The 13205-nt window shown below is 43.1% G+C and overlaps 1 protein-coding gene across 5 annotated transcripts in view; it reads left to right on the forward strand.

Moving 5' to 3' along the window:
- trdmt1 (tRNA aspartic acid methyltransferase 1) overlaps positions 1 to 13205 on the forward strand; it is a 170002-nt gene that overhangs the window by 83694 nt on the left and 73103 nt on the right. For all 5 annotated transcript variants that reach the window (XM_037277492.1, XM_037277489.1, XM_037277493.1 and 2 more), the window contains exon 8: positions 1528 to 1856. In XM_037277492.1, coding sequence (XP_037133387.1) covers positions 1528 to 1856 — 329 coding nt within the window. The remainder of the gene's footprint in view (positions 1 to 1527; positions 1857 to 13205) is intronic.

Genomic DNA, 13205 nt, shown 5'->3' on the forward strand with positions numbered 1-13205 from the left:
AACGAAGTCTGGCGCCCTTGGAAACGAGGGACTTCCAGCTTCGAAAAGCAAGCTGAGGTCAGAGAGGCCAGATGATCGCAACGCTCCGTCTTGATATGTCTGAACGAAATAAGCAAATGGTCAAGCTACAAAAGGCCAGCATGGGAGATGATGACCTGAGTGATCGCTTGGTACAAGTACCTCCTGTTGCTGTGGACGATGCCTTCGTGATTGTGACTCCAACTTTCTTGAAATTGATTAAACTGTCACTGTTGTATTGAAATCAAACTGTAAAAACCTAACCAAATCAACCTGCCATTGCTGTATTAAAAACAAATTGATAGCAATTGTTGTGCAAACTTTCAGTTTATTATTGCTGTATTCAAATCACATTCAAACTTCCAGTTCATTTGTGTTGCTGTATCTGTTACGGAGCGGATGAAGGAGGGCGACCAAATGCAGCTTGGACCAGGGTTTATTGGAGAAAACAAAAACAGACTCGGCAAACTGACATGACTTAACAAAATAACTAGAGGACTAACTGACAGGGACGTGAAACAAAGGACGTGAAGACATTTAAACGACAACAAGAACCAAAATACATCAAGACAACAACAACACACAATGATCCGACGGGGCGTGAGTGGCAGACAGGACTTATATACGCGACAGGTAACAAGAGGCAGGTGAGAATAATCAAACTAATCATGGGCACACAGGAGGGGAGGGGCGAGCACACAGACAGAAACCAAGAAAGAGACGCATAGTAACACGGCCGGGGACGAGACGTGACAGTATTCAAATTATTGCTGTGTTCAAATCATATTCAAACTTCCACTTTGTTATTGCTGTATTCAAATAATATGTCATCCTGGTCAAATTTCTGTTTTCTTTTGTTTCTCTTGATTATGCTAGTATTATAGGTAGTACTGTAGTAATGTAGATTCTGTGTCTGGCAGTTAAACTCTTGGTTGTAATCGGGACGGGACTAGATAAGCAGAATTGCTTCAACCCGCTTCCTTTTTTGACAAGTCATGTAAAACAAAATGTGAAATAAAGTTGTAATAAGTGTGTTGTACTTGCCGAAAAAAAATTGTTAAAGTAGATGAGGTAGTAGAAGTATTAGGTAGAAACCTTAAACAGATATACAGTAATCCCTTGCCTATTCGTGCTTCATCTTTCGCAAATGCGCTACTTTGCAGGTTTATACATTGACACAAACGCCAGAACAAATTTCATTTCGGTTGTTTATTTTATCGCTGCAGTAGCTATGTATGCTATACTATCAGCAGTGAAATCTGATGATTTATTGTTAAAGGAAAAATTATTGACTGTCCAAATTGGTCAATGTTTCAGTATTTGACTTGAGCATGCTTCTTGAGATCATTTTGTGAACATCTTTCATATTTGATACTAACCGGTATAGGGTGGCTTTTCAATTTCCCCCTTTCATAAATGTTTGGGTTTTGATTAAGAAATATTTGTTAAACTTGTGCAACGTGATCAGAAGTTCTGATGTGATTTTTAATACAATACTTTATATTTTAGGATTTACAAATGTCACTGCTCCCTGCTGAAACTGAGTCCTCTGTGGAGCCTTCGCTTTCAAGTCCTCAAAAGCCAGTTACTAGTTCCCTGGAAAAAGAGGAAGAGATGGAAGATCGTGTCCTTTATAAGCTTGAGACAACAAATGATGCTCAGAGAAAGTTGAATCAAAATAGGAATTTGTCCATCAGGCAGATCCAAGACTTCCTTGAACCACAGGAGAATGATGACATGGATCAGTATCTTGTTCCATCTGATGTATTGCTGCGTTATGCTTTAATCCTGGATATTGTCAAACCCATCTGCCGGAGATCGATCTGCTTCACTAAAGGGTAAGTACATTTACAGTTCATTTTCTCTCTTGCTCTCTTTCTGCAGGCGTAGAAAGGATCACATCTCATTTTGGTAGACACTAAACAATAAATGTCGTTCACCTCAAATTCAGTAGTGGTTATATTCTCTTGCTAACGCTCAAGTCATTTTTATACATACAAGCACACATTCAACGAAACGCAGATTCTCTCATCCAGACAACTAACCAGATAAGCGGGCCTGAGCTCCCTATTGTTTTGTATTGGTTTCCTCCTCTTTTTTTCTTTTTCTTCTTCTCTCCCTAAAGGATCACATTTTTGACACTCTAAACATGCACAAAAACTTACCAAACTTTCCACACTCACTGGCCATTTTGAAAAATTTGATATTTTCAAGTTAACATAAGCAATGAAAACAAAATGTCTCTGTAGCACCAACAAGAGTGGAAAATCGAAAACCAATCCCGGTATGTTTTACCTAGACTTACAAAATGTGGCAAGCACGTGGAGCACCCCAAGACATACAAAAAAGTCCATTGCAGTCATAGTTTGAAATGAACAGGAAGTGAGCTATGATTTTTTTAACGTCATATTTTGGCCCATTTTTGCACGTTTACAGGGGTCATACTTGCAGATGGTTAACCCAATTGACTTCAAACTGAAAAGACTGGGAAATCAACTGGGGGAAAAAAAATGTAGTTTTCGAAATAATACCGTAATTTCCGGACTATAAGCCGCTACTTTTTGCACAAGCTTTGAACCCTGCGGCTTGTCTGCTGGTGTGGCGTATCTATGGATGTTTCGTGATTTTTGTGATGACTAATACAGTGGTCCCCAACCACCGGGCCGCGGACCGGTACCGGTCCGTGGGTCACTTTGTACCGGGCCGCCAAGCCACACAGAAAAAAAAAAATAATTGTTTTAATCGACGATCAATTAATTCAGGTCAAGACGCTCGTCCCGGTCACGTGACATGTTTCCCCAGTCGAGCCCGCAAAGCTAGCAAAAATGAGTAAGTATTTATTTTGAAAAATGTAAAAAAATAGGCGATTCTCTCCCAATTACAAACGTCGGTTCAGGTCAAGACGCTCGTCTCGGTCACATGACATGTCACCTCAGTTGAGCCCGCGAAGCAAGCAAAAATTAGCAAGAAACAGAGATGTTTGGAAAGCTTCTTCGGAAAGGGAAAAAAGCCCAATGAGGAGACGGAAGAAGAAGAGGCTACGACTTCTAAGAAAAGGAAAGCTGCATTTAAAAGACTATGACGCGCCAAGCCCACTCTGCATAATATGTGGCGACAGGCTAGCTAACGAGGCAATGAAGCCCTCAAAACTGCTTCGGCACATGGAGACCAAGCATCCTGCATTAAAAGACAAACCTTAACCACTTCGAGTGTCATTGTCTCCGATTACGCCTAGATGGGACCGGCTCGTTTCTGAGAAACAAGCTCAGTGCTCCCACTAATTCAATGTAATGGTGAGTTTTATTTTAACGTCGTTTATACTTGTTTTTATGCCAGTCGTATCATTTTATTTCATCGTATTCATATATTTATTATAAATGTATTATTTATTTATATAAATGTATTATTTAGTTATATAAATCTATTAATTATTTATATAAAGGCCGGTCCGCGAAAATATTTCTGACACGTAACCGGTCCGTGGCGCAAAAAAGGTTGGGGATCACTGGACTAATACACTTAAACACTCATAAAAAGGCTGTGGGACCGCTGTTGTGCGGCACCGCTTTGCTGGGCGGAGGGAAATGTGCCACGGTCACTAGGGAGAAGAGTGGTGTGTTGATCACATGTCCATCCGCCAAGCAAATTGTGACGTACAATTGACACAAAGAAGAAACAGAACAAGATTAAGATGGACATTACTGAAGAAAGGAAGCTTTTATACACAAACCCTTATTATGGGGGACAAAAGAAATGCATATGATGCCGCTTTTAAATTTAAAATCTATTCTGCAATATTCCGGCTTTGGAGGTAGATTTGGCTCTTATCGAAGGAACGAGAGCTGCCCATGCACTGTCGAGGAAAAAAAGCACTGCCGTCCAGGATTCGGGATAGCGGCCGGCAATGAGCACTAAGCACAAGGCATGCCTCTGAGCAATTTGTGGATGCCCTCGTGCTGGGCTACCGGGGTGCGTCAGCCGGTCAACACCGCAAGAGCAAAGCGGAGCCGTGACACATTTACACTTTAAAATGTTTAAATGTTTAAAAATACAATAAAGTGTTTAAAAATAAAATTATAAAAGGCTGGGCCGCGGAGTCGCGTCAGTCGGCCAGCACACAACAGCAGAGAGGGGCCGTGACACTTTAATTTTTTTTAAAAAGTGTTTAAAATACAATAACGTATTTAAAAGTACAATACAGTGTATAAAAATTATAAAAGTCTTGTGCGGATGCGCTCGTGCTGGGCCGCTGGGGCGTGTCAGTCGGCCAGCACACAAGTGCAGAGAGGAGCCGTGACACTTTAAAAAATGTAAAAACTTGTTTAGAATACAATATCGTATTTAAAAGTACAATAGAGTGTATAAAAATAAAATTATAAAAGTCTTGTGCGAGTGCGCTCGCGCTGTGCCGCGGGGGCACGTCAGTCGGCCAGCACGCAAGAGCAGAGAGGAGCCGCGACACTTTAAAATGTTTTAAAAAGTGTTTAAAATACAATAACATATTTAAAAGTACAATACAGTGTTTAGAAATAAAATTATAAAAGTCTTGTGCAGATGCGCTCGCAGGTGATCGACCGGCATGTCAGTCGGCCAGCACACACACAAGTGCAAAGAGGAGCCGTGACACTTTAAAATGTTTTAAAACGTGTTTAAAATACAATAACGTATTTAAAAGTACAATAGAGTGTATAAAAATGAAAAATAAAAGTTGTGTGGATGCACTCGTGCTGGGCCGCAGGGGTGCGTCAGTCGGCCAGCACGCAAGAGCAGAGAGGAGCCAGACACGTTTACACTTTAAAAAAGGTTAATAAAAGTCTTGTGTGGATATTGTAACAATATTTACCGTGTTTTTCCATGCTTAATGCGCAAAGTTTAACTAATTTATTGTCCTAAAATCTGGGGTGCGCATTATGCATGGGTACAACAATCTTTGAAGAAAATCTCCCTTGAAATAAAACTTGAAATCACACCTTTCTTCTTGTTTGTCAATCGCGCATCGCATTCAGCCATCCTGCCCAACACAGTCAGTAAAATTCATAATTGACGACACATCGTTTGATGCGATGGTGCAATCCTTGATGGTGTGTTATTGTCAAATATTGTTTGTTTTTTAATCTCCATCGCAGACCGGATATCATATGGAGGCCGCCATGACAGTATGCGCAGAACGGATGCGCAAGACACGTCAGCTATATAAAGAGCGAGAGTTCAGTTCTCTACCTATTAGTTTCAATTCACAGTTTAATTAGCAGTTTCAATCAGCAAATAACAAAATGCGTATTACAGGTAATATTTTATTTCACAACACTTTGCCTTTTTCCTTACTTCTCTGCTGTTCACTTCAAACACGCTCCATACGAACACAATGCTCTCGTATCAGACGCTTGCTCGATCACCTGCTCGTTTGCTGTCACAATGTACCCTACACAAATCCGAAACATTTCTTCGCTATTGAGTTTGCTAGCGCATGAATAACATCCGGCTGTTCCCAAAGATGATCTTTTTTCTGAAATAATTTTTACGTTTACGGATTTAAGTAAGAGTCAAAATTTGGGTGCGTATTATACATGGGTACATGCTTTTTTCCAGCATCGACATGCCATTTTTAGGGTGCGTATTATGCACGGGGGCGCATTGTGCATGGAAAAACACGGTACTCATTTTCATTTTCTGTGTTTAGAAATACAAAAATAGAAATACAATAAAGGTTCATAAAAGTCTTTTATGGCTATTATAACAATTGGTTTTCTGTACATCGCGGATTTTCACCTATCGCAGGTGGTCTTGGAACCAATTATCTGGATAAACGAGGGATTACTGTATTTGTGCGTCACTGTATCCTGCATCAGAATACTCGTCAGATGACGGTAATTCATTTGACCGATGGCACAAAGCACACTCTACGTGTATGACCAAGCCAGTGGCTTGCAATGGCGACTTCCGTGTCTGTCGCGTCCTCACAGCCATCTCCTCTAAATTCGCTCCATCGTTTTTGCTCTACCGCTATCACAAAGAGCAATAATTTGCTCAATTGTAAGCTATTGGAAAGCCGATTGCTTCCGTTTCGCCATTTTCTCTCACTCTCCTCCGTAACTCTAGAACTACCGTATTTTTCGCACCAAAAGGCGCACTGGATTATAAGGCGCACCCACATTGAATTTTTTATTTCAGAAATTATTTCATATATAGGGCGCACCGGATTAAAAGGCGCATAAAATAGAAGCTATACTGCAACAAACTGAGGTTGACTACGGTTGCGCTATGCATCCACTAGCCAATAACCAATGAGCCCTCTGTAAACAATCGCGTTTCTCAAACTATCTCCTATAAAATGATCGGAACTGACTAAAGTTCGATCTAACACATTGGTACTGCTTACCCATGTTTGCCCTCCATATCGATCCGTAAATTTACTCGAAACATTAACAGATCAGCCTATTTTGAAATTAAATAGCCTCGTGCGTAAAGCAGCTATCATTATAGCATTAGCCACCCGCAAACTCCCATGAGCCTCAGCTCGCAGACTCCCTTGAGCCTCAGCAAAGTGTCGTGGCAGCCCCCTGTAAACAATCGCGTTTCTCAAACTCTCTCCCATAAGATGATCGGAACTGACTAAAGTTCGATCTAATACATTGGTACTGCTTACCCATGTTTCCCTTCCATATCGATCCGTAAATTTACTCGAAACATTAACGGAGCAGCCTATTTTGAAATGAAATAGCCTCGTGCGTATAGCAGCTATCATTATAGCATTAGCCACCCGCAAACTCCCATGTGCCTCAGCTCGCAGACTCCCATGAGCCTCAGCAAAGTGTCGTGGCAGCCCCCTGTAAACAAACGTGTTTCTCAAACTATCTCCTATAAAATGATCGAAACTGACTAAAGTTCGATCTAACACATCGGTACGGCTTACCTATGTTTCCCTTCCCTATCGATCCGTAAATTTACTCGAAACATTAACGGAGCAGCCTATTTTGAAATTAAATAGCCTCGTGCGTATAGCAGCTATCATTATAGCATTAACCACCCGCAAACTCCCATGACCCTCAGCCCGCAGAGACGCAGAGTCCCATGAGCCTCAGCAAAGTGTCATGGCGGCCCCCTGTAAACAATCACGTTTCTCAAACTCTCTCCCATAAAAGTGATCGGAACCGACTAAAGACTGATTTAACACATTGGTGTTGCTTATTTATGATTCCGTTGGATATTGATCCGTAAATGTACTCGAAAACATTAACGGAACAGCCTATTTTGAAATTAAATAGCCTCGCGGGTACAACACCTATTCAGTGGCGCCCCTGACCACGGTTGCCGTAATGCTGGGAAGCGATGCGACCTTGTAATTTACTTGTCGTACTAAAACGTACTGAAACATTTTGGCAGAGCGCTGTGTACAACCAGTATGGATCAACAAATTCATCAATTGATCCATATATAAGGCACTCTGCATTATAAGGTGCACTGTGTTTTTTTGAGTAAAATTAAAGTTTTTAAGTGCGCCTAAGAGTGCGGAAAATACGGTACATTCTCCCTTGTTCTCCCATGTGGGATGGGCTTACAGTTTACATCACCTCTTTATGAGCCAGCAAGAGCAGAACCCAGAACCATGACACTCCCCTATTGGCGGGCCGGAAGTGGTGGCCAAATCACTGCCCATCTCCTCCTCCTGGTTCCCAGTTAAGATAATCAGTCCTGCTGCATAACCAGCAAGAGGCTCTCTGCTGCCTCCCCCATCCTGCGATCTGCTGTTTTTCTCTCCCTCCCTGTTATTCCTGATTGGGCAGGGAATCTCTACACCCGACCTCGACTGGGAGCATGCCTCCCATCTGTTTCCCCTGCAGTCATGCAAGAGATTCTGGTATGTGGTGCTCTTTCTATTGAAAGCCTGTTCAAACCCTCTTCACATGGGACTGTGAGTTCTATGAGGATGATATTCTTTGCCTCTTCAGACCACAGAACCACATCTGGTCTCAAGATTGTCTGGACAAGTCTTTCCCCTGAGTCTACCTTCATTTCCCATAATTAGGCCTTTTGGAGCAGGTTGATTCTTGTTGCTATGCTTTTGTCCTTACCAAACAAACGTAATAGATGGTACAATTTTCCTATGTGTTTGTCTTTTCTTGCATTTCTCCTGTTCTAAGGTGCTCCAAGTCTCATGAAAACCTTGTCGTGACTGTATCTTCCTTGGACGAGTGCCGTTTTACACCCTGACACAATGTGTACTCTGGTAGCCCTTTCCCCACAAAGCTTGCACAATGGGTTCTCCCACGTAGCTTCAACATACTTTCAGCTTGTGCGACAGACAAGTCAGCTGCCCACTAATGTCCAGATCTTGTGAGGATGGCTACATGTCTGACTTGTTCGTCCCGTATGTCATTGTGCCTCAGCACTTTGCTACTTTCAGTTCTTCCACCATGGATGACAGAGAAAGTTGGAGCTGCCCTGATCTTATATACAGGAAGCTCTGAGAGATTCCCAACCATTTACAGAGGTACATGTTGATCTTCGATTTCTTTTACGCTTGTCATGGGGACGTCAAGTCAAGTCAAGTCAAGTCAAGTTTATTTGTATAGCCCTAAATCACAAGCAGTCTCAAAGGGCTTCACATAGACAAAAATTGACAATTATTCTCAAAGCATCCCCTGATCTTAAGCTCCCAAAAGGGCAAGGAAAAACTAAAAAAAACCCTGCCAGAGGAAAATGAGAAACCTTGAGAAGGGACCACAGATGGAAGGATCCCCCTTTCAGGATCACCAGGCTGCAATGGATGCAGAGAGGGCACAAATAATACATAATATGAAAATCAATGAAAAAGTGGATGTCCAAGTCAAAGCGAAGAGCTGCCGGAGGAGCCCTCAATTGTCCTGGCAGTGTCTTCGGGGAGGTTGAGCTGCAGTTCCCCCATCCTGAATTGGTCCACGAGTATCCAGATAGCCGCTGTCAGCTTGGGTGCCACCTAACCACCTCCCCAGCCGGGGAGGGGTGGGAGAGGGAGAGAAAACAAACTCCAGCCGAATCGGCCACTACAGGTTAATAAAAGGCCATATCATAGAAATGTGTCTTTAAACGTGTCTTAAATGTTTCTACTGAGGTAGCAGTTCTAATATCAATTGGTAGGGCATTCCAAAGCTCTGGAGCCCGAATAGAAAATGCTCTAGACCCTGCAGACATTTTCTTGGCCCTCGGTGTCGCTAAAAGACTAGCGTTTTGCGAACGAAGGTTACGAGACGGAACATAAGGAACAACTAGGTCGACGAGATATGAAGGCGCTAAGCCATGCAGTGATTTATAGGTTAATAGAAGAACCTTGAAGTCACATCTTAAATGGGCCGGGAGCCAATGTAAGTTGGCTAATATTGGGGTAATGTGATCAAATTTTCTTGTCCGTGAGAGCAGCCTTGCAGCAGCATTTTGTACTAACTGTAGACTTTTGATGTGGGACTTAGGAAGACCAGAGAATAATACATTACAGTAGTCCAGGCGCGACGTGACGAACGCATGTATAATAGTTTCCGCATCACCGGTCGAGAGGATCGGACGAATCTTTGCAATATTACGAAGGTGAAAAAACGCAATTCTGGTTATATTCTTAACGTGCTTTTGGAAGGAGAGCGTTTGGTCAAATATTACCCCAAGATTAGTTACAGTATCGCTCTGAGTGATAGTACGGTTATCTATAGTTATAGTGGTTTCCTTCAAGTGCGACGGGCTGGTTCTGCTCGACATCGGCGAAAGCGAGTTTTGTGGCGATCTGAACTTTGAAGCGGGGACATTAAAGGCGCTCGGTCTGCGCCGTCCTGGAGCGTCGCCGGACTCGCCTGCTATTCTTCCCCCGGTTGGGCGTCCGGGCCTGGCTGGCGGCCACCCCAGCTCGCCCGGCCGTGCCTTCCATTCTTCTGGCGGACGTTCGATCGCTGGACATCAACATGCCTGCTGAGTTCGGCGGACCGGACAGTGCGTAGCTGCTGTGCGTCTGGAGCGGATGGCGCGCTATCGGGCGGACCGGGCCATTGTACGAGGGGGAACATCGCGTGGAGGTGGACTGTGCGTCTACATCCGTGAAGAATGGTGCCGGGACTTTGTTGTGGGATGCCAGCACTGCTCGCCACTGGCGAAGTTTGTGATCTCCGGGCTGTTGGGGTCCTGAACTCTCTCCCCGTTGTTTTACTTGTGTGTTAATCGTGTGCTGTGTCTCGTCACCGTGGGATAGGGGGAACGGTATTTCGGTTTCTTTGTGTGTCCTAGCATGAAGGAATTGACAATAAAGCTGACTCTGACTCTGACTTAAATAAATGTTGATAACGAGTTGGACCAATTATCAACATCTCAGTTTTATCTGGGTTAAGACGAAGGAAGTTGAGAGACATCCATTGCTTGATCTCCGCAAGGCACGCCTCAAGATTACAACAATCCCGCGGATCTGTCATCGATAACGGCATAGTATATAATTGGGTGTCATCCGCGTAGCATTGAAAACTAATATTATATTTACGTATTATGTCCCCAACCGGAATCATAGATATATTAAATAGAATTGGTCCGAGTACCGATCCCTGTGGGACACCACACGTAACATTATAGAGCTCAGAGGACGTATTGCCATGGACCACTCGGTGCGTCCTGTCTGATAGATAGGAATGGAACCAGCCTAGTGCTGACCCTGAAATACCAACACAACTTTTAAGACGCCCTAATAAAATATCGAAGTCTACAGTGTCGAAGGCAGCACTAAGATCGAGTAGTAACAATACAGATGAAGTGTTTGAATCCATAGCTATGAGGAGATCGTTAGTCACTTTAGCAAGTGCTGTCTCAGTGGAAAGATTAGCTCTAAAACCAGACTGAAAAGAGTCATATCGATTATTGGCGACCATGTAATCAATAAGCTGCTGCGCTACTAATTTTTCAAGAAGTTTTGCTATGAATGGGAGGTTTGAAACTGGCCTATAATTACTGAGACAGTCCGGGTCAAGATTTGGTCGCTTAAGTAACGGTTTAATGATAGCGGTTTTAAAGGCTGTTGGCACTATACCAGAGGAGACAGACAGATTGATTATATTTAAGACGGACGGTCCTAAAATTTGAAGTAATTCTTTCAGTAGTTTGGCTGGAAGAGGGACGAGTAAACATGTTGTTTGTTTAGCCGCACTAACCAATTGTGTAAGCCTTTCAAGGGACACGCTTTTAAAATTTGAGAGGGTTATTACATGATCATCAGCGCTGGTAAACGGCGGTCTCGACTGAGCGATTGGAATGGTGTTCTTGATCTCGTCCCTAATGGATTCAATCTTTTGAGCAAAAAATGTCATGAACTCATCAGCTGAGTGGAAGGAACTATCGGGGGTCGGCTGGCGTAGAGTCAACTTTGCCACTGTATCAAATAGGTGTTTAGGATTGTTTTTATTGAGATTAATAACTTGCGAAAAATAACGGGTTTTTGCTAAGATAAGCGCATCTTTATATTTCAGGAGGCTATCCTGCCATGCCTGATGGAAAACCTCAAGTTTGGTTAAACGCCATCTGCGCTCATGCTTTCTACATAATTGCTTAAGCGTACGCGTTTCATCTGTGAACCACGGAGTAGGCAATCTACGGCGAGTTTTCAGACGTAACGGCGCCACAGAGTCAATGTCATTTAACAATGTCGCATTGAATTCATTTGTAAGATTATCAATAGAGCCGATGTATGCGGGAAATATGGCGGTTGCCGGCGACAGTAACTCAGATAGCGCAGTTGCAGTCATGGAGTTAAAATTACGGCTCCTATAATTCTGATTGCTCTCTTGTCTTTGACAAGGAACTAAAATTTCAAATTTTATTAAGTAATGATCAGACAGAACAGTAGTGTATGGCAGTACTGCGATATTTGAGGTTGCAAGTCCTCGGGATAATATCAGATCTAAGGTATTTCCATTCTTATGCGTTGCTGCCTGTACGGCTTGCATAAAACCAAACGTATCAGTTAAAGTCTAAAACGCCGAAGTAAGTGGCTCTGACGGTAAATTCATGTGGATGTTGAAATCGCCCATGATAATTATATTATCCGCATTGGTCACTAGATCAGCCACGAATTCTGAAAATTCATCCAGGAAGCCAGAGTAAGCCCCGGGTGGACGGTAAATAACAGCAAGATAAAATGACGGTAAAGCGGTTGATCGGACAGTGAGAACTTCAAATGTTTTAAATACGTTGATCGAACGAGGCCTAAATCTAAGCTCGGAATTTGAGATGAGGGCGACACCCCCACCCTTTTTTCGAGGACGCGCCACATGCGAGCTCACAAAATTTGGAGGCGAGGCCTCGTTAAGCGGCAGCAGTTCATTAGGTTTTAACCAGGTCCCGCAAAGACCAAAAACATTTAGATTATGTTCCGTGATGAGGTCATTAACGAGAACTGCTTTCGTATGAAGCGATCTAATATTCATAAAACCGAGTTTAAGTGTAATCGGTCGATCAGGGTGCGTATCTATCGAAGGATTTTTAAACGAGATGCGAGTAAGATTGTGTTTTCTAGGCCTGACATCACCTTTCAAATGTTTGTTAGCGCGGTGGGACGATACGACCGTGGGAATTTGATAGTAAATATTTGTTACACATGTAAAATTATCTGAAACAGGCACCGTTTCATCAGCAAAACCGGTCGGGGTGGAGTGATTGGATTTTTCTACTACCCCAGTAGAAAGTGTGTTTATGTGTACTGTAGCACTATTCAAACTGTCACGCTCTAGTCTACACGAGGAGCTATGTGCATGCTGGAAGTCTAGCCTAGTGCTAGTTAACTTTAGCTTAACAGACTCCAAACCCATCCTGACAGGTGGTCTAATCACCTGTGCCCCGGTCTGCTCTAAAGTGACCTGTCATGAGTGGCTCAAACAGTAATCTATATTCCTAGAAAGAGAGTCACGGTTAGGGTGAAGGCCGTCCTTCCTCAGCAGGTCGGGGCGGCCCCAGAAGGAGGGCCAGTTATCTATAAAATACAGTCCCTGCTTTTTACAGAACCCAGCCATCCATCGATTAAGGGAGACTAATCTACTAAACCTCTCATCAGTGCCTCTCCCAGGCAGGGGGCCAGAGACAAATACTCGATGCCGACTCATCTTTCTGGCGAGATCACAAGTCCTCGCTATGTTTTTCTTTGTGATCTCTGATTGTCTCATCCTAACATCATTGGAGCCGACGTGTATCAC

The sequence above is a fragment of the Syngnathus acus genome, chromosome 19 (genome assembly GCF_901709675.1).
Source record: "Syngnathus acus chromosome 19, fSynAcu1.2, whole genome shotgun sequence".
Classification (NCBI taxonomy): Eukaryota; Metazoa; Chordata; class Actinopteri; order Syngnathiformes; family Syngnathidae; genus Syngnathus; species Syngnathus acus.